Below are 22,208 nucleotides of genomic sequence, written 5' to 3' on the forward strand. Positions count from 1 at the left end.
TGCTTGCTGATATTTCAGCCTGGGTCCTTCAGGGGAATGACAAAAAATACTCAGCTGGACCTATGATTTTTGAGCTCCTCATGGCAGGGGTGCAGGCAGTCCCAAAACAGAACTCATTTTGATTTGCTTCTGGTACAGAAGTGTAATTAATCAAAGCATCTAACTGACCATTGCAACAAATGGCATTAGCTGGCAAAGTCCCATTTATATTCCTCATACTTAAATCTCTGGATGTCTCTGGCACAAAAAATCCAACAACTCGCTCAGTTTTACTACTGTCCTGAAAGAATTTGAGGCCACCATTTTCAGAACTGAAGGCCTGGAGGCAAGTACTTTAAAGTTCATATTTAAAGGACCTACCTTTTCAAAATCATTCTGATTCCAACCAGAACTGATAGCGAGCATTTTTTGAAATCAGACCATACAACAGGCTTATAAATATAAACATCGAAAGCTAACTTTAGGCATTCGAGTGAAATTCTGGACTCAGAGGTAAAATGAACACTGGACAAGTGACTTACGGACTGACAGAAGGACTATATTCTCAGATTTTTGACAAAGAAAAATGACTGCTGGGTTATAAACTATAACAAGATATCAGAAACTCAGGGTGCAATAAGCACACGGTTACAGATAACTTCAGAATATGCAAAAATGGGTACTGGCATAACACTTAAAAAACACATACAAAGTAGCAAACTCGTAAGCAATTTACACAAATTGACCAAGAATTCTCCCCAAATAATAAATAGTGATTTCACAAATTCCATTTTATATACTAAACACTTCTCAGACTTTGGAGAAGAGGGATTAAAGGTTTGAAAACCAAAAGAAGAACACTCCCACGTGCTACGTAAGTCAAGTAAGAGACTTCACTGTAAGGACAGAAAAAAAAAAAAAAAAAAAAAAAAAAAAAAAAAAAAAAAAAAAAAAAAAAAAAAAAAAAAAAAAAAAAAAAAAAAAAAAAAAGTTGTGTCCTGTGAGTCAGAAGTCAGCAATCTCTGGCACACTGTATGCAAATCGTAAAGGGCATGTGGCAGAGTTGGCTCAGAGGCGACAGACAGAGGTTGGACAGAGGTATCCTGAGAGCGCGTTTGGAAAAGGCAGCAGCTCTCCGCTGCCAGCAGTCAGGAGATTCACATTCAGCAGAAGCCGAGAACTGCGCTCTCCAAAAAAGCTGTGTCTGTTGAAGTTTTACTGGTGGGCTTAACCTTTAATTTGAGAAGGAAAGGTAAAACCTGGCATACCTGCGATGGAGAGGCTGACTGCCTTAATTTGAACATCTCTAGTACACAGGCAAATTTTTTTTTTTTCCTTACAGGCACAGACCAACCATCAGATATGTAAAACCAAATCTTTAATTTTTCCTTCGAATGTGCAGCAACTAATTTGTATCGCAAACACAGAGAAATAAATATGCCTCTTTTTTCCCTTTTTTAAGAGGAAGAAAAAAAAAAGACAACAGAAAGAATGGCAGCTTTCATCTAAATGATGTGGGATAATTTGAGGTTATGCAGATTATACAAACCAGCTCTAGGCTATAATAAAGGACCTCCTAAAAAATCAGAGGAAAATGGTAAGTCATCTAGACACTGCACTTCCATGGCATCACACAGATATGTTTAGCTTTTATTTTTTAGCTTCTAACACTTTTACATTAAAAAACAACTGTACACAAATTATAACACAAGAGCCTTTGAACATACTACCTGTAGTGTTTCTCTGCTAACATAGGCAATCTGCTGTTCTGAAAGTGGTCCAGTCACTGAAACGGAAGGGAAAAAAAAGAAGTTATTTCTTTCTCAAAATCTGGTAAGATACTTTTCCTTCCAAGCCTGTGCCTCAGTTACTTCCCATTCACACTGGGAGGATCTGACATCAGATGCAGCCAGAGGAAAGCACCATGCACCTTTCCAAACTCTCCCTCCGAGCAGCCTAGGCGCTTCCCAAAGTAAGGAAGAGTCTGCCTCTCCCCCCAGGTCCCCATTTTACTCATGCCTCTTAAAGGAGGAGGATTTAATTGTAAAGAAAAGCATAAACCAAACACCAAAACACAAACAAGGACTGGCCTATGACCTGTTCTTGGTCATAGGACTTTAATCCTGAAATTAAAAGATTTTAGGAACAGGAAATGCTGTTCTCACTGCAAGCTTCTCAGGTTTTGGAGAGAAAACAAAGGAAACAAACATTGGCTGGGGTTTCTCAAAGGAAACTGAAGGAGTAGGGAGTTAAAAATTAAACAAGAATTAAGCACCTAACTGCTTAGCTTCTTCAAAACTATAACCATACAAGAAATGAGTATCATGCAACATATATCTTTAAAACAGATCTAGAGTCATCTACCCTTTTCTGAAAGAAAAGCTCCAAAACCATGTAAAACTAAATATATTAGCACCCAGAGTATATACTTCTAGGCATGTATGTTTATTTTGAGCAATTTAATTCTGACAAACTTAAATGTTATTTTACTTAAGATTTAATTGTTGAGGCCTACGGTCCAACTGGAATAAGGCACTGTGGAAATTAGTTAAGATCAGAAAAGAGCCTTTCACTCTAGCTAGCAGCAGAGAAGCCAAAAGCCAGTTGCAACAGGAAGCTGTTCCTGCAGGACATTTGTTCGGGCATGTGTGTGATGTGAGCTCGCTTCCTGCTCTACAGGTGTTCCACAGAAAACCTATTAGGCACGATGCTCTTATCAACGCTGGCAGAGATGCGAGGGATTGACCAGGCTGTGCTCAAATGACTAAGCCATTAGAAGAGTCTGAATTTGTACGCTGGTGCCTCGTTTTCATGGCATCGGAGATAAACACAGAAACGTTTATACACAAGATAAGGATGTGAAGATACAAATGCAGAAAATCTTTGCAATTCAGAGTTTGGACCAATTTCCTGTCTGAAAAATATCACTTCAGAACCACTACTTGTTTATGGCTTTTTCTTTTTCCTAAACACACCTTATTGCCAGGGCATTATAACCCCTTAAAACCAATTTTGCCTTTTGAAAACCGGCAATCAATTGACTGATCCTCTCTTTATGCAATAGATTTACACATCCCTTGTTTTTCGACCACTTGTTACACCTAAGCCTAAAGCAAATATATAGGTCACCTTTGCTTTTCGCATGCCTTGCATCTGGCATAAAAAAAAGGCCCTCTTGGCACTACTGCAATACAAACATACATAAAGTCACTGCTTACAAAGCACAGGAGCATCCATGCTAATCAATCCATTTATCTAGGTATCTGCAGGCAGTGGTATAGATTATACTAAGACAAAGGTCGAAAGCTCAGAAACAAAATGGCTATGAAGCAAAACTGCACAAGTTCTTTTTACAATACAGCATTGTTTAATTTTTACATGTTTTTTAAAAAGTAGTGGTCAGTAGATGAAGTGCTGAAGGAAGGAAATAACTTGTTCTTAAAAAAAAAAGCAAACTACAGATAATTTTGTTTCAAAAAAAAAGTTACACAAATATGTAAGCATGCTAAAGCCGACCTTCAATGGATTATTATGTGTTCTAAGTTTAAGATTCATCCTCTTCCATTCCAAAAGACTGTAATCATCTCCTTTTTTGAAAGCAAGCTTTACTTAGCTTTTTACGGAAGTGTGGTTTTGACATACCATGATAAATGTCCTGTAGAGAGCCACCTCCACAAAACTCCATGCAAATCCATAGCTTGTCTCGTCTATAAAGGGAATAAACCATTCATTAGCTGTCACACTTGAAAACCGCACCTTATGAAAGATAAGTCAGAGGACTCAAACATCACACAGCACAATATAACAAGCTCTGTATCATGAAAAATACAAATCATAACAATGAATATGATTTAATCTTTATGTGATAATGCACTGTCAAAAATAATAACTAACGAAATATCCAAAAAATATTCTAGTGATTATAGGAGTAATATGAACAGTATTAGTGAAACATGTGCACACTAAATTTTGTAAAGATTGATACCAAAATGAAACACGTTTCTACTGATAGCGGAGAGAATGCAGATATTGGGTTCTTATTTCTTCCTCATTTTCACTTCTCCACTTCTTCTAGAGCAGAGGAGGTTTAAAAACAACAACAACAAAAACCAAACACACAAAAAACAAAACAACCCCCCCTCCCCCCCCAAACACAAAAAGCCCTAGCGCCATCTCTCAATTCCTTCCTTCCTTCCTTCCACAACAAATGGASCGAAGCTCTAATGCTCTAGCCAAAGCTAGGCACAGCACAGCCCATGTTGTGGACAAGTGCCTGCTGAGATTATGTCTTTTCCCTCAAAATACCCGTGGATATTTTTGGTAGTGGGGGAAGAGGGAAGCTCTTTTGATCCCTCTCTCCGGGGGAACTGATTCAGCCTGACTCACTGCACTCTCAGGAAAGGGTGATCTCCAGTTTAAGAACAGATAAACAGGCTGAAGACCTCAAAGGAACAGCACAGTACAAAAGGCACAGTTATGGTTTTCTTCTTTTATTTTCACTCAGTAATTTTCATTGGTAGGACACATGTACCAAGCGTGGTCGCAGAGGGGCATTTTGGACAGCAGAAAATCTGAGATGTGCCTGGTCATTCCTGGCAGTGGAAATGAACAGGAGAAAGAGCAATTGCATACACGGGACACAGGACAACCAAAGGAAAGACTGATGACTGCTCCACAACTCGCCCACAACCCCTGGTTTTGGGTTGCCTGTGTTCAGGTTTTGTTACAATAGCCAAGAAACTGCTTTGGGAAACGCCAACGTTCCTGGAAGTGTTTTGCAAGGCAACGGTGTAAATGCTGAGCTTATCCCCTGGGCTGGCACTTGCTAATGCTTCTCACCAGCAGGTAACAGCTTAGGCAGAGCTGTCTGCCTTGGGTGTCCTCCCTCTCTATGTCCCTCCTCCACATGCTTCTCAAAGCCAAGCCCTMGTTGCTTCCTCTAGCGGTGGGAAAGATGCTGTCAAGGCATTTCAGACATTTTAGGCAACAGAAGTCCCCGGCTCTTACTCCATACCTTTTCTAGGGGTTAAGTAAAGCACTGCTACTTTGACATAATATGAAGACTTTTCACTGAAATAAGGGATCAAAAGCAGACACGGAAGCAGTCTCAGGTACTCGTGACAGACAACAGAATTAGCAATGGCAGCAGGGGAGCATGAGTGAGAAAGGCGCACTGGAGACAGGCACCTGCAATCCCTTATTCATTCCCTACAACAGTACAGGGCCCAGACGGGGACATGGAGGTGGGCACAGGACATTCGCACCCTTGCTTACTGTGCGCTAACTTCCCCCCATGGCCAAGCCCTACAGAAAAGGGAAATGTAAGAGGATCAAAAAAGGAGACTGCATTTCTAACCCTCTCTCTTGCCTTCTAGTAATCTGCCGCTTGAATCCCAAGTGCTTTGAGGCAGGTGAAGATCCATGTCATGACAGTAACAAGGTACCCCGCTGCCTGCCTTTGCGGAGCATATGGCAAGCGCAGCAAACAAAACGGAGACAGGATCAACAGTACCACTTAGTGTCTGCAACCTAACACCTCCCTTAACAGCAAGGCACAAATTGGCCTCGCGGGAAAATCCGTACACAAACAGAAGAGCAGCATGGGGAACAAYGTGCAAAGCAGTGCCAAGTGCAGGATGATGGTATTTTTCTTATTGTTCCTAGTATTGAAAGACGCTGGCAAAACAGAAGGTCAGGCAACGAGAAGTCTCTTGAACGCAGCTATTCAGTTGTCCAGACAAGAGAGTGGTGGAGCCCCTGTTAAACAGAGGGGAGAGCACCAAGCGAGACCAGAAGAGAGCAGGCGCCTTAGCSTATGTGCCAAAATTAAATTTAGGGTCTACAAAGGTGTATCTTGATACCCTGAGACTGGAGGAAAATAAGTTTTTAAAAGAAAAAGCATCACAGCCCAAGTACAGTGTCATGAGGAGAGGCACCATTTTCAGTCTCAAAACCTTCATTAGAATAGAATGCAATGATAACATTTGTTCACAATCTATTTTCACATAAGTCTTAAAAATTATCAGAAACAACTTTTTATTAGTTATCCTAAACAATCCAGTCCCACTACGACTGATTTAAAAAAACAGTCGGCAAGACAACTGGATACTTTTGTCAATACTCCTACAAAACAAGTAATCTTTCCTCCAAAAACAAACAAAAACAGAACAGTCACATTCTGGTCAGCAGTTCACGCATTAGAAAAACAACTTGGGATAACTTCAAGAGCACGACAGAGCTCCAGCCTTCCCTTCTTGTATTCCTCAAATACTACTTCTTTGTAAATCCACCTTCTTAAAAAGTTTGCAACAATGCCTTTCAGGTTTGCTGAGCGTGCAAGACTAATGTCATGTATCAGGAAAAATGTCAACACAGCTTCCTTGYCAGGACTGTAGAAAGGTAAAAATAAGTGAACTTTAGCACCTGACAAGCTGTGAGTGGCCAAACAGACTAATAACTACACAAATTCAGACCAAACCAAACMAAACAACAACAACAAAAAAAACACTTTCACAAGATTTTGAGGTATTTAACAGTAGTAAGACTTGATTGCTCATGTGCAAGAAAAAGCCTACCAATACTGAAGAGAACACAAGTAATTCACAGTTTAGGTTAACCTCAAAATTGACCTAAATATTGAAAACTGAAGTGCAGACACTCCCCGGGAGAGTTTGGAGCACCAAGCCCCTACATGTACATATGCTCTATCTGTCCGCCCAGCCGCACAAACTTGCACATAATGCAGCTTGCATATCAACTCCATGCTGAAGAAAGCATTAAGGCTGCCAAGACAAGCACCCTGCAAACTCGGGAACGCCAGAACAGCACGGCTTATTCATCTGATGATCGTGCTGCCCCCTCTGTGCGTGCGTATACGTGACGGTACACGCAGGACACGACTGCCTGCTCTTGGCCGCACGACTCCCTGCTTCGCTCAGCGTCGAGCACAGATGGTGTTCATCTAACGAGCTATGCCACGGTTTGCTTTCCTCTTCAATCCTACTCTGAAAACTAAAGTCCTCTTGGAAACTTCCTTCATGCTCCACACTAAACTATGTCTGCGAAGTACTAATATGACCAGGTTTTCCACTACACCCCTTTGAAATGACTATAAAACGGAGATAATTCAAAACACAGATCCCACTGGCTTGAATCATACCTGTAAGTGTGCAACAGTTGCATTCAGCAGGCAAAGGCTAACAAAGCATTTGAACTGAGAGAGGTGACGAATCCCCACCGGTGAGAAAACACGCTTTCGGTGAGTGTCCAGGGCCACCCGGGACACTGAACACCAGAAGCAGGGAGAATATCAAACTCCTCGGGCCACCACTGCTCTGCCTTCAGCCTGAGACCTCCCCTCCTCCTCCACACTCCTCGCCCGGGCTTTCTCTCTCCCCCTCTGCCGACTCCAACTCTGGCATGTTCACAACATGGCCAATTTCCGTTTGCTCCAACTACACAGATATTCAGTGTCGAGGTGTCTGAGAGCACACGAGAGCACTCCACGCTCGCCGTTTCAGCATCTCGCCCCAGTTCCCCCCCTGAGCAAAACAAGGAGCCACTTAACTTCGGCTGAGCGAGCTGGGGAGTGCACCTTCAGCTGCTCTGCAGTGCTGCAAACACACACCAACGCGGGCACTGCTGGCTGTAAGGAAAACTGTAACTCTAATAGATCTTGAACAAAAGTTAAAAAAAAAATAAAATAAAAAATTGCAGTATTTCAGAAGGTGACTTGGCCAAATTGGAAAGGATTTTCGAAAGGGAAAGACACATTCCGAACACAAAAGCCACCTCCTGTCAAATATTAAATTCCTGCTTCAAAGATGGTGCACAAAAGCCTTTCAATATAAAAGTTACCAAGATTTTTCATGTGAAAATATCATCTCTTTCTTCCTAGCCCCAGCCTCCGAAGCACCTGACCTATATTGCTGAAAAGCTTTAGGCTATGGCAGATACCCAKCATGGAAAATTTCAGCTTGAGCTGCTGAAGTCTGGTAAAGGTACCTATAATTGAACTTGGCATCTCTCCATGAGGGATGGGGTCTAGCAACCTTGACAGCATGCAGAGCTATCATGTCCCACCTATACCGTCCCCAAGCAGAGAGAATATACGTAAATATCTGAAATGAATCAGAAGCCTCTGAAACTGCATTAAAACGTATCACACGTTTTCAAAAGCCTGTATGATATGACTAAAATTATGACAGTATTAGGTTCACAAAATCCATCATTAAAAAAGGGGCAGTCCTTACTATCAAGCAATCGATATATCTAGCATAAAACATGTATCAGGCTGTATTAAAAAGAATTATAATATCAAATGTAATTAAGAATTTGCTATCAATTTTCTAAATACAGAGACTCTGTATGGAGTTTATTGCTACTGTAACAAGTAAGCATAACACCTTACAAAAGGGACTACAAAAAAAAAAGAACAAAAAAGACAAAACGATTGAAATGTACATTATTACATATACTAAAGAACAATGCAGCTCAAGAGGGAAAAACAAAGATTAAAGAACCAAAATATTAATCTTTCTTATATTTCAAGGCAAATTCAAAACACAATCACCAGTGGGATTTTTAAAGGCTACATAGTTTCCACTTTTGTGTGCTTCAGTACAGATTTGTCTTTAAGATTTAACGTAGCACTACTACTCCTAAGCAAGGAGAGGAAAAAACAAAACAAACAGAAAACCCCAAAACACAAACTTTTCCTCCTTATTTCTCCATAAAACTCAAATTTAAGTTCTCAGACACTTTCACGTGCCAACACCAGTAAAGTCAGAATATTTCTGAGAATTGTATTATGCAGTGTGGTACAAAATATATACTTCTCAAAGTTTTGCAACTTTAAGATACTTTTCACTGAAACAGATTTAAACAGATTACAGATGCCTACTATTTCTTTACACTTTTCACACTTCTGCTTAACTCTTCCATTTATATATTAAATGCAAAGCTTTTCAATGACAACTCATTTCCAAGGGAACATGACTACTTTGTCACAGAAGGATTTTATCAAAAGAAACATACTTATTTATAGAGGGACACTTCAGTAAACAGACCAGATTTTAAGGTAAATGAAAAATATACAAGTGAATAATACAGATTTGGTAAATTATGTTTTGTCTAAGAATCCTTATGGACCTGTCCTTTTCAAGGAGATAGAGGCATTTGTATATGAGCAAAAGAAACAAACTGTACCTGAGATAGCTGCCAAAATAAGCAACAATGTTTGGATGTTTACAGTCTTTCATCATAATGATTTCCTGCTGCACAACAGCAAAATCTTCTCCTGAAAAGCAGAAGAATAAATATTTTCATCAGCCTGGTCCATACCCGCCTCTGAACTAGACTTTCAGCACATGTTTTAAAAATAAACATTTTGAATAATTAAAACTAATGACCCGCCAGTTTCACATACATATAAAGCAGCTATAAATCAATATTTGTCAGCAAGGTCTTAGCAATAAGAAACTGAACTCTTAAGGTAAGAGGTCTCATTCCAGGCCAGATGGACTTCACATCTGCTATCCGATATCTCTTATGACATYGGCCACAGCTCTTTTTAAACTTTGTATTTTCCCTGAGACCCCACTGTGTCCATCTGCACATACCCTGTCATTAACCTAGGTTCTTAAAAACACGACAAACCTTGCTATTTTTGGCCACGTGTCCAACCTACATTGTATCACCTTCCTGAACAAAAACCCTTCAGTAGCACACTACTGCAACTTTTCAGTATACTCAGCGAGCACAACATTTTATGGCCTGTGTATAGCTTATGTCCAGATAAAACACTGGCATAGTAAGGCCCGGGTAAATGCCAAAACTATTTCATGCTCAGGTTGCACCTGTCTTTCTATAGAAAGTTCTTACCAGATGCATACATCATGAAAAACACATGCCAAGAGGAAAACCTGAGATGTTTGCAAGCGGTGTTTTTGCTTTGGGGATATGTGCGGGGATTTTGTAGGCAAGGTGAAGAGAGAAAAGGGGAAAAGATATCAAGATGTAGGAGAGTGTTGATAACAGAGTCCCCCCCCCCCCCAAATACCTATCAAATGTTATTTTGCAATTCAGTATCTCATGCTGGGGCTCCGCTGAAATTTCTTAAGTCATCAGGGCAAATTGTAGCTATTTTGCATTTGTTACTGTTATTTTTAAAGTAGTTCTCTGGAAGTCTGTTTAGCTCCTAGACAAACGCAGTTCAAAAAAACCCCAATTCATCCTTATTAACTTTAAGGACTTCACAGGTAAAATAAGCATGAAGGTCTTGAAAGAAAAATTAATGTCATGAATAAGAGACACTAAACAAACTGAAAAAGCATGAAAATTCAAACTCATCCTCTCATGATGAGACATGTCAAAATTCCCCTTTTGGCGTACTGTCATAGCACGCTTCAGCATAATTTGAGAGCTTTTAAGCCGGAAGCCAAAGCTTTTGTCCAAAGTCTCAGTATAGACAGCAAGCTCATGTTTATCAGTTATACAGCTACTAATAAATTCCAAATGTAACACAAAATAAACTCCAGGAGAACTGGCCAAATTATTATTTAAGAAGACATTTGTTTTAAGTTTTTACCAATGCATTACCAAATTCTTAGGTCATCAAGATGTTACTTTTTAACCACAGATCTGATATGTATGTGTATTTTATTTACTGAAAGCAAATTTCAGACTGCAGGCTGCAAGGTAATGTCACAGTCCACTGTTTTCTACTCGTGGTGTGTTGCCAACAGCTTAAATCGTAGTGCTGCTGCTGCTGTTGTTCCCCGGCTCGGCCTTTACACGTGCGAACCCCTCCTTCCAGAGCAGGGCCCAGCACCGCTCCTCGTCTTGCCTGGATCGCCCACCCAGCACTACGTTATGCACAGCCAAACGCTTCGGTGAGGGGAACCTCCATAAAAAGTTAAAGCAGAAGAACTAGCCAAGATAATGAGACCCCCCCAGCTTTCAGTTGGAATAAAAGATGCATCATGAACATATTTTTTGGAACTCAAGAGTAAAATACTGTTTTGAAAAAAACAATTTACATACATTTTACACATATTTCTAATCACTTCCAGAAATAAGAGAAAATAGAAGAAAGTAGTAACTTCTGTCCTTCTCTGGCTGCATAGACCTTAAGGACAAAACCAGGTAATATTTAAAGCATTTTCCTCCCTCTACATTTATTTTGAAATGAAACACCAACAGTGGCGAGTTAAAACACTCGGACGTGTTACTTCCCAAATTACAGTACTTATGTCCAACAAGTCTAATCACATTAATCAAACAGCACTGGCACGCTGATAACTGACCTCTAAGGGAGAGGCACTTTGTAAAATTAGGACATACCCACAGTTCAAGCATTAATCTAGCACATCCCAAAGTTTTAGCCAGGCTCCCTGTTCACCCATCATTTCACCTGTTCTTCTTAATACTTCTCCTTCTACGCTTCTGCCAGCCAACTTCTTTTCTATCTTGCAGTCTTCCTCATTTCTCTTGTTCTGTGCAGGTTTTTGCATTACATGAGTTGAAAAGGCAGTACTCAAGGCTGAAAAACCCCATTCAAACTGAAATTTTAAATCAACTTTCCTTTAACTGTCCTCCAGTTATGTTTTTTTCCTTCTCACATCTTGCTTGTTACTTTTTTTTTTTTAAGAACAAGTATTTTGCCCTACACTAAGAAGAAGGCAACAACAATCATCCCTTTTTTAAATCCTCAACATGAACCCAACTGATTTTGTAAAAGTGTATTTTAAGCATGAAAATATTTAGTTTCAGTAACTTATTATTTCACATGAGAAACACTTACCTGGTTCTAGTTTTATTACTTTAATTGCTGCTAGCTCACCCGTGTTAACATTTCGGGCCTACAAAAAAAAAAAAAAAAAAACACAACAGAAAAACAAAAGAACACACAAGAAACAAAACCGTATTTAGAGAGCAGAACACAGCAATAGACTCTGCAATCTCAACTGGAGAGTCTCTGACAACGCAGAAGGAAAGAGCAACTGAGACGCACAAGGGTCCAAAACAAAGACTTTTCTTTAAAAGCAAAAACAGTCTCAGTATGAGCCAATACATCAAAATATTTTGTACATTTATTTCACGTAAGGTTAGATTTTTCTTCTAAAACACACTATGTATTTATTTTTTATTGACCTTGCAGCATATATTTTCATTAGATAAGCATTGCTACTGAGTTTTGTTATAACCAAAACACTTCTTTAAAATAATCCATGTCTTTGCTTAATGACAGTAAACCAAACAGTAAGAATTCAGTGGCTAACACGCTCTTCCCCAATACTCAACACAAGGTCTTTTGCCTGCTTTATTATGCCCTCTTTTTGAAGAATTTAACTACCAACTAATCTTTAGACCTACTCACGTGACTCAACTGAAAAACTCAAGCTTGGACATTTCTGAAAAGAGATACTTTTGTAGGAAACATTCTTCCAACAACACTTCTTGTACTGGATTTATTTTCTAATGACAAAGCAAACTATCTCGCAAAAACATTGAATGGCTAATTTGTACCGAGGTCTCGAACTCTAACCTTTAAGTGTGCTCAAGCAACATTGTGCTGGCACACAACAGTCCTGAATTATGCATGGCCTCGATTATGCTATACCTCCATATTAAAATCCACAACCAACTGAGCACTGAGATATTACTTGCAAAGTACTTATAGTAAACGCGGACCCCAGAAAAGCAGGGCCATGGAGCACCAGGTGCCCCCCGCCCCCCGCAGAGTATGCRACTGCTTCTAACGAGGGAGATGCCTTCTAACCCTCTCTCCGACCACGAGAGCAACATGTCTTCTGCTCTTGCTTCACTACCTGCCCCTCGATCCTTGCTGTCAGCCAGTGAGAGCATCCTCCCCTTCTGTAAGGGCGCTAAGCAAACAAGCCAATGAACGAAGGGGTGAGAAGGCGGCATTAAAATAGCCTTCCCCTCACACACACAGCAACCTGATCTCAGCAGCACTGTGGCCAGCTTCAGCAGCCATCGCTCAACAGCTTAACTGCACCCTCCCTGGGGCTCCCTCGTGCTGGAGCCTACATTCTGCCAAGAAAGCAAGGAAGCTAAGTTTTTAAAAAGCCACTAAGAAACAACACAAAATATGACAATAATAATTTCTCTTTTTAGAACTGAGTACCAACTTGGGGGGGGGGGCATTTCCCCTGTATTTGCAGGATACTTCTGTACCCCTGCACCCAGCTGCAAGGAGAGGGCAGCAAAGCTGCTCCCCAGCTCCGAGGCAGCAGCTCCTGAAGGATGCTCAGCGATCGCCTGACGGAGACCTGGTACCCACTGCTGCACCACACTGGACCACTCACAAGGGAGGGCACAGAAAGTGAATCCAGTTTCCCATCCACTTTCAAATGAAAGACCAGATCTGTAGAATTATTATAAAATTATTACAGAATTGAATGATGCAGATCATTACCCACCTGCTGCACTGCTAATGACCTCATTTTTAAAAGTCGCTTGGGAGCTCACGAGCTGATGGCTTGGATGACTGGAATGGCCAATGTACATTTTAAACGGACATTTTTTTATTATTATCAAAGAGAACTGATTTACAATACTACTTTGCAAGAGTGTAGGACTCACCAAATGCTATAAGGTATTGATTTTTTACACAGCAGCTTGAGAGTTGGCTCTGGAACCAGAAAGGGAGAAAAGAGCAAGACAGAAACCAAAATGCCATGGAAAATATCCAGTGATGAAGCCCAGAAAGAAACACAGGGCGTGTTCCTGCGTTTAGAGCTCTGGATAGGTCGTAGCACAGCTGACATCCAACCTCTCACTGTTCCTCGGTATGGCAATGCTCTTCTGTAATGCTAGGAGTACAGCCATTTGCAAGATAATCTACACACAGATACTTAAGAACAGATTCTAAGACCAGTGGGAATCCTAAAAAGTCATAGAATAAAGCAAACTTGATAGATTGTGGAAAAAACAGTTTAAAAAACCCCCAAGATTTCTCTGGCAACCTTCCCTGTAAGTAATTATTTGGTTACCCCACTGATGGCAGCAGTGTCTCCAACTGTCACCTTAGGGTGGACCAAGGATGCTGAAGACACAAAGAAGAGCTAGAATGAGTCCCTTTAACCTGCACCAGAGAACAAGGGTAGCACAAGAGAGAGAAAGGCATCACCTAAACGTGAGCTAGAGATGTTTATTCCTGATTTCATTTCTTTCCCCAACACATTCTTCTCACAGGGAGAAACAAACATAGAGGCAAGATGTTCATGAATCAAAGGTCAGTATTTTTTTTAACTGCCAAGATTAACATTAAAGATTGCCTAAGCTTTGACAAGACGACTGTCAGGGAGTCTTGTTACCACTAATAGACCTGCTTTGGGGCAATATGTACTAGCAAGATAATCAAGGAGACACAGTGGTATTGGATACAAGTGATGAGATCCTGAAGCTACATATCCTGCATTCAGCTGGAATGTCCAAGACTAGAACTGAAAACCAAACAATTTCAGAGGCTTCAGGGATTTTGCTCATCCAACAGGAAAAATAAGATGCTTGGTAAAATTTTTAACAATACGGTGTTCAACTCTCAGGAATTTCTTTGCCTGGCTATGGCTCCACAGGTCGCTACACTTGTGACCACTAAAGCAAGACAGAAGGTGGGTAGGCAGCTGATGAGAACTTCAGAACAAAACTGCTTGAAATACGTGAGGATACTTGTCACAAAGTCATACGCAGTGGCAATGCCAGAAAGCCATCCATAGTAAGCAGACATATCTATAGACACATCTACAGTAGGACATGCAAAATCCCAGCCAAAGGACTAGATTTTGAGTGGCAGGCGACCTTGCCAAACCTACACTGTCAACATTCAACCCCCTTCCACTGTAAAGGAATTTCTTTTGAGAACAGGATGTTGAAGAACTGTTCAAAACGTGGGCAGGAAAGAACAAATGCTGTGGCTTTTCATTTTCAGCTTAGGCATTTATCCTTTCCTCACTACCAGCAGTAATGTAACTCTTTGGCCAGCTGCCTGTACTTTGGACCAAAATCCTCCTGGGTTCATGAAAACCAGAAAGGAGGAACAAAATGKGATTTAACTCAGGTTGCCAATGCCTTCAGGAAGGGTAGACTGTCAGTTCTTATGGACATGAACTGTTACTTAAGAAAACATGACYTGAAGTAGACAGTCTGAATAAATTAGCAGTTTGTATCATACTCCATTTGAGTTATCAGCATTGAAGGTGTTGTCACAAGTAAGAATATGAATTGCCTTTGTTAATCTGGGTGTAGAAGAGACATCGTCCTGATTGTAGCGACACAAGGGCTCCTTACAAAGGCTGAAGATTAGGTATCCCTGACAGTTATTGTTAGGTCACATCGACTACCCTTAAAATCACTGGTTGTGACATGATTCCTTACCTGAGCTCATATGAATGACAGATCAAGAAGCACCGGGCAGTTCAAGCTTTCTCAACACATGCTGAAAATGGTAGTTGGCTTTGACTCTTACTTTGAGGGTACTTGTATACCTAGCCTACAAGTAGGGCGAGGATACTGCCATATGCTTTCATTCAGTCTAATTGGGGTAGATTTGCCGATTACTTGACATTTTTGAGACTAGAGGATAAATAAGGGGTAGATGACTGAAGAACAATTTCAAAAAAAAAATATAGATATTATTTGGGTGTTGGAAAACGCAACCAGAAATTTTGGAGAGGCTCACACTCTCTCTGTAAGAAAATACACATTCATTCTTGGCTTCCACTTGCACCTCAAGTGCTGTAATTCCTAGCTCTTTTGATGATCAGGTAAGAGCAGAAGTCAAGCATTTTTACTCTCATCCCTGTTTCTATGAGCAGGAGCCTGCAACTAATTCCTGCAAATGCAGATTTCACAAATATTACCCCTGCTTTGCCATCATTACTGCAGCGTGACCCAAACATCATCTATCTAGAAATCAAAACTGTCGTACAATTCACCTGCCCATTTAACAAGTGAATTATGTCAAGGTGAACGCATTACACAGGTTTTCCAGAAGTAAGGATATTGCTATTTGCATACAATGTCTGCACCAAGATGCAATTACAGCATTGAATGTGTACAGTATTTGTGTATAGCAGTTATACAATGTCTGCTCTGGAAAACTGTAAAAAGATGTTGATGCCACCACTGGCTAAAAGAGTGACACTCTTCTGGAGGTCTAGACCACCATATCTTTGCAGGGGAAGGAACCAACAACCTTTTAGTCAAGCTGGAGAAGCACTGCCTAATTAAACAGGAAATAATGGAAATAGTTGTTAGTGTCTCTGTGACAACAGTAGGATGTCAGATCAAAACACTAAACAAAAACAGGCACCTGACAGAAATAAGAGCTAGAAGAGTCTAGTTTTTTATTGTTACTGCATTATATAAAAAAATCTTTAACYGAAATGCCTCACAATTGGAAAGACCTTACTACTTTGAAATTGAGAATGATAAAGCAATGCAATATGGCAGTGCCCAGCTAGGATCTCTTCAGAAAACACCAACCGAGCAAAAACGTGTGACGTGTGTCTGAAAAGAAAAGGAGGGGAAGGAGAAAAGGAGGAGAAAGGTTATTGGTTAGTACTGCACCTATGCCACAACATTAAACTTAAAAAAGGAGAGGTTCATGCAGTTGAACTAGTATAGACATAAAATCCAAGGTCCATGGAGGTAAATCTTTTGCCAAGATTATATTTGTCCTTCAAATGGAAGCTGGCAATATAACATCCCTAATGCTGCAACAAAAACTAGGCCAAAAAGCAATGTCTAAGATGGTAACAACAGGCTGCATCTGTTTCTGACCACTTTAAGTGAGAATTGTTGAATGGAATTTAGACAAGCAATTATAGAGCAAGCTACTGCTTCATGGGATAGCTCGCTCCATAGCGCAAAAAGAGAAAAACTTCCTGATTCGGATTAGCTCAGCTCTTCAGGAAAATGGTTAGGTTTTTTTTTTTTTTTGGGGGGGGGGGGGTGTTGGGGTTAGTTTTCTGCCAGGGTAGCTAACTGCCCTGGCACCAGCAGATGAGCTCCAGAGCTAATGCAGGGTGAGCTGTGGGAGTGTACAGCCAGGAATCAGGTCGGGAATTTCCCCTTAGAGCAACCGTGAACTGTTATATCAGTTTGCCCCATCTCACAGGATGTAACAAATGGGAGCTGAACTACTCAGAATTATGATAAGAATTATTAGGTTCTATATTCTAGTAGGAGACATGATACCAAAACCCTATAGAACTACAATTTTAGAAAGGAATGCTTTGATGAAAGGGATGCTGTTAAACAAAAAGATCCTAAATTAAGACAAAAAAAAAAAAAATCCCTAAGCATGGCACGAATTCTTCTTTAGGAAACCACAGTCACAGACAGTAAAGTGTATACCACCCAGGGCAGTAAGAACAGGATGGCAAAACATCCACCTGTCTGGCTGATCGGCAAGCTTCAAAAGGCTATCAAAGCTGAAACAGAGATCCTTCTAAACAGCCATTTATTCCTAGCGAAATCAATAGGAGCTTGAACAGTAATAAGATATATCAAGAAAGCAAGACTGAAATGGATATCAAAAAGCATACAACTAAAAGGCATAAAAAACTCGGGACGCAGTTGAAGTATGTGAGAAGCAGAGAACCCATACAAGAATTGATGACATACTGGATCACTGCAGGAAAGAGAAGCAAGGAAGGAAAATGAGTTAATGGCACTCAGGAGGAAAGAAGCCTGTGTGTCACGCTGCAAAACAGAAGGTTCTTCAAGTTAACCTGGTCTGCACATATTCTCTTCTAGCAATACATAGAAGCAATACTAGAAACCACAGACAAGGTTCTGAAACAAATCTGATTGACAGAAAAAAGGAGTAACAGTCATGAGATGCTCCTCAGAGACTCTGAAAGGGTTTCAGAGGGAAACAGCTGAGCTGGTAAATACATGACTTCCCTCACTAAAAACAGCTCCTATACCAAATGACTGGAAAACTGAAAAAAATGCATTTTTCTCTTTTTTTAAATGAGACACAAGCAAAGAGCACCCTACAACGTTCTATGTCTTCATCTGTTAACTGGTTGAAACTATAATGGAAGAACTGAAATACGACAGACATGATATTGTCGATACCCTTGCAGAGGAGCAATGATAAATGAGATGAAATTGATACAGAGCAAAAAGAATAAAGCAACCACTTTGTTTAACTCTAGAAATATTTCTTGAAACTCAGCAGGACAAAACAGTGTCTCTTTTCCACAACAGAACATAATTCCTCTTTCACACTTTGCTCACCATCCTACACAATGCAATTCTTCCTAACAGTGAAATACAGAAACACAGAAGGCAGAAATAACTTGTATGACAGCAGAACTAGTTTTCACCCTTGCGAGCAGGTGTCATTTTGGATGAGAAAATTTGATAAAAATAGAAGGTGAAATTCAAGAGTTTTCCTGACATATAACTGCAATTGAAAATTCTAAACCAGACTTTATATTGAAGCTAAATTACTTGAGCAGTAAATTTTATTAAGACATAGAAAACAAAAACCATACAAATGAAAACATGATATGCAAAACTGAAGAAAAGCTCAACTCCCAAAATCACTATTAGGAGGCTGCCTCTCTGTGCTTTGTTACAGAAACATCAACTGTAATAATTTGTAGTAGTAATTTGTAAAAATAGTAATTAGATTTCATCATTAACTCCTTTTGGCAACCTTGAGAGGGGACATCCCTGGACAAGGGAACAGATTATCTCCAAGTCCTGTGTTTTACTTAAATGTGTAATGAGGACTTTGTAATATTAATGTTTTTGTCTATCATGGCAACATAGCTGCAGTGAGGAGAGGAAAAAAAAAAAAAGGCATCTTTCCTATCTCTTTCAAACCATCACTGAAAATAATATTATGTCCAGTATTTATGTTCCCATGATACATAAAAATTAAGGAATCCAGATCAAGTTTCATATCCTACAACAAGCTTGCACTGGTGCTAGTTAGAAGAGACACTTAGTTGTTCACTGAGCATAGGTGACACAGAACAAACTGCATGCCCAAGAAAAAAGAATTACCCATTACCTTCCTTACAACAAATTCATTATCACCTTCTCCAAGTCCTCTTTGAAAGCTGGTTTGTGGGAGGGCAGATGATTACAAAATATTGGTTTAAGTCAAAAATCCCTACTTTGTGGTGCACTAGCATGTTTCCAGGTACCAGCCAAACAGCAGAACTCATAAGAGTAGGATCTTATCAGTTTGACCAATATCCTCATTTCCTTTATAGTCTCCTTAGTTCAGCCCGCACCCCAGGTTTTTACTTTAAATTCTAAGATCTTCAAAGTAGTCCACCTACTTTTTTAAAAATCGTGTATTTTACTCATAAAACTGTAGGTCCATGCACAACTCAGGTTGAAAGCCCGACTGAAAAAGATCAAGGAAGTAGATGCCAGCCTACCCTGCTTTCAGCTCCTCAAAACTTTGCCAGGAAAGCAGGTTATGGAAAGGTCAGCATTTAGCAAGAATGTCAACATAATAAGATTGTCATCTTATTAAGGCAATAATCCCTACTAACTAACAGAAAAAATACGTGCCTACATGGCTCTCCTAGCTAAGCGGGAAAACACACAGTTCTCAGACAATTTATACGGAATAGTCTGAGGCTTCCCAAAGTACATTCAGGCATCTGCGAATCTAATTTGCTGAGATTTCACCACTGATGAGCACCATCATCACTTGGCAAACCTCAGCTTTGCACATTTATTTCATCAGCCACAGACCAAATTCATTTATAGAAGCCAGGATGAAGCAAATGAAAGAGGTTTTGTAAGAAAACGGACAAATTTAAGATAAAGCCCTTGTAAGCTCACATGTGAATGACCCGTAAGACATTATTTGCTCTTTGGGACATTAAAAGTAGCCTTCATTATTGGTTTTGGACTAATTTTGTGCTTCTCTTTGAAGGTACCTTGGAAAAGACCTGGCCTCAAAATGAAGCAGTCAATAATTCATCCAGGAGAAAAGCACATCTCGTTTTCCCTACAGTGTCCACAACCTACAGTACCGAATCAGAAAGCGCCCATCTCCGTCTAATCTAGGAAAGATAAATAATTATAATACCAGCCTAGAGTATCCATGTTCTGACATATCACCTTCTAGCTCAACTGTCACATGTAGATGGTGAACAAAAACAAATCCATTCTTAGGAAGGAGAGGACTTCTATGCCTCAAATTAAAAAAAAMCAAAGTTAACAGCAGTACCAAGTATCGGCTACTAACAGAGCAGGGAATGAATAATTACAGCAATGGTTAGCAAGCAGGATAATCCTCAAGGAAACCTTGACAAATTCAATGAAACGTGACAGGTTTCATATGCATAGCAGTATTACAAATGTAAATATTCATTCTATGGTTGGCGTTAACATTCTCAAAATTAAAAAGTAAACACAGATGACTTAGTTAATTTGTATACAACAAAACTGCCCAAAGAACACTCAGAAAAACTGATCAAAAATGATATCACCAGAGTTAATAGGCCAGTTTCAAACTGCACTAGAAACAAGCTGAACACATCAAGGTAACAATTTGCAGAAAAACAAACAAAAAAAATAGAGCCTGAAGTAAATAGACATGGATAATTTAAAAAAAAACCCMAAAACAGTGTCTTATGCAAATACTCAAAGGAATTGGCAAGGTGGGGGAAAAAAACCCACAGAAAACCTTTTCAATTAAGTAATTAATAAAGCAGGGAGTTTGCGCGCTAAGAGTGTAACAACAAGAGGATTTTAGGTCCTGAAACTTTCACAACATTTAAGTGAGCTTAGATTAAACCAAAATTGCCCCAGACACGACGTTGTTTCTAGGCACATTCACTTAAAGGCAGAGGTGGAATCAGTGCTACTTCTGTGCAACAGAGCCTCAAATTGTGGAATATCTCTAAATGTTTTGTTACGGTCTTGTCTACCAACACAGCTTGCTTAAATAAATAAACACTGCGATGACAAAACCAGAAGACATTTGGAAAACGCATGGCTAAACTGATGCTTCCAACACACTACATGCAATAAACCTCAAGTCTCTCCTCTGTTGTGCCGCAGAGCGGAAAGAAGGTAACCAGAGGTGCAATGCTACCTGCGGGACAGGTGCCACATCATGTCAGTCAAAATACACAAAATAGCAACATACGCTACAGATGAAGAGGAAATGTCCAAGTAGGCTAAAATCAAAGAAAGCTGAAGTTAGGTGTGGCAAGAGTTGCTTTGGCCATGCTTTTTCTACCTTTCTGTCATCAGGACAGGATTATTAAAGAGACTGAAATCACGTCAGACAACCTTGATAACGCCTTTCGTGACCCTCCGCCGCGCTTTTGAAGCCCCACGCTTTGCAGAGGCCAGCGCGAAACAGCGGCATTCCCACCTGAGAAACGGGCCGCCGCGGGGGGGGAGGGGGGGGATCCCAGATGCTCCCCGGGCCCGCAGCGGGCAAGCGGGCACGTCCCGCCTCTCGCCCAGGCTCCCGCCGGCCCTGGAGGGCGGCGGGCACCAAGGCCCCGTCCGCGAAGGCGGCACCGCGGCGGCGGCCGGGCCGCAAAGCGCGGAGACGACACTGTCACCGCGCCCCGGGCCCCAGGGGGGGGAGGCACCCCGCTGCCTGGCAACAGGAAGAGCCCCCTCAGGGGTGGGGGCGCTCCGTCGCTTGGCAACGGGGACACTCTCCCCTCCGGGTTGTGGGGCGGGCGGGGGGGAGCGACCCCGTTGCTTGGCAACGGGAGGAACCCACCCAGAGGGGTGTGTGGGGGTGCGGTGCCGCCTAGCAACGGCCCCCCCCCTCCCCGCCACGGGAGGCCGGTGTTGACAGGGCCGCGGCGGGGCCGGTACCTTGTAGACGTCGCCGTAGGTGCCGCTGCCGATGCGCTGGATGAGCTCGAAGTCCTCCTGGGGGTTGCGCCGGGACAGGTCGCACACCCGCCCGCCGCCGCTGCCGCTCATGGTGCCGGGGGAGGCCCCACTCGGCCGCGGCCCCCAGGGCGGGCGGGCGGGCGAGGCCCGGGGGAAGGGGAGGGCGAGGAGAGGGGGGGAGGGAACCCAACACCGGAGMGCTCACCGCCTCCCCCCGGCCCGCTCGGGCAACATGGCGCCGCGCCGCCGCACCGCGCAGACGCGCACCGCGCCCCCCCACTCCGCTCCTCCGGGGCTCCGCGTCTGCGCGTGACGGCGGGGCGGGGCAACGGCCGCGCGCATGCGCGGGCGGC

The 22,208-nt window shown here is 41.5% G+C and overlaps 1 protein-coding gene across 21 annotated transcripts in view; it reads right to left on the bottom strand.

The window, feature by feature from the left end:
- MAP4K3 (mitogen-activated protein kinase kinase kinase kinase 3) overlaps positions 1–22,122 on the bottom strand; it is an 80,178-nt gene extending 58,056 nt beyond the window's left edge. For 6 of the 21 annotated variants that reach the window (XR_003255903.1, XR_003255904.1, XR_003255905.1 and 3 more), the window contains exons 1-5: positions 21,835–22,117; positions 11,783–11,840; positions 9,187–9,277; positions 3,622–3,686; positions 1,710–1,765 (exon numbers count right to left, since the gene is read on the bottom strand). Coding sequence is in view for 15 of the 21 variants with exons in the window: in XM_026080651.1 (XP_025936436.1) it covers positions 1,710–1,765; positions 3,622–3,686; positions 9,187–9,277; positions 11,783–11,840; positions 21,835–21,945 (381 nt within the window). In the remaining 6 variants the exon portion in view is untranslated. Of the gene's footprint in view, positions 1–1,709; positions 1,766–3,621; positions 3,687–3,964; positions 3,986–9,186; positions 9,278–11,782; positions 11,841–21,834 lie in introns of those variants that run through there. The other 15 variants (XM_026080648.1, XM_026080645.1, XM_026080644.1 and 12 more) reach the window with 8 other exon arrangements.
- Positions 22,123–22,208: the final 86 nt, after the last annotated feature.

Source organism: Apteryx rowi, unplaced genomic scaffold, assembly GCF_003343035.1.
Source record: "Apteryx rowi isolate R43461 unplaced genomic scaffold, aptRow1 scaffold_53, whole genome shotgun sequence".
In the NCBI taxonomy this organism is placed as follows: domain Eukaryota; kingdom Metazoa; phylum Chordata; class Aves; order Apterygiformes; family Apterygidae; genus Apteryx; species Apteryx rowi.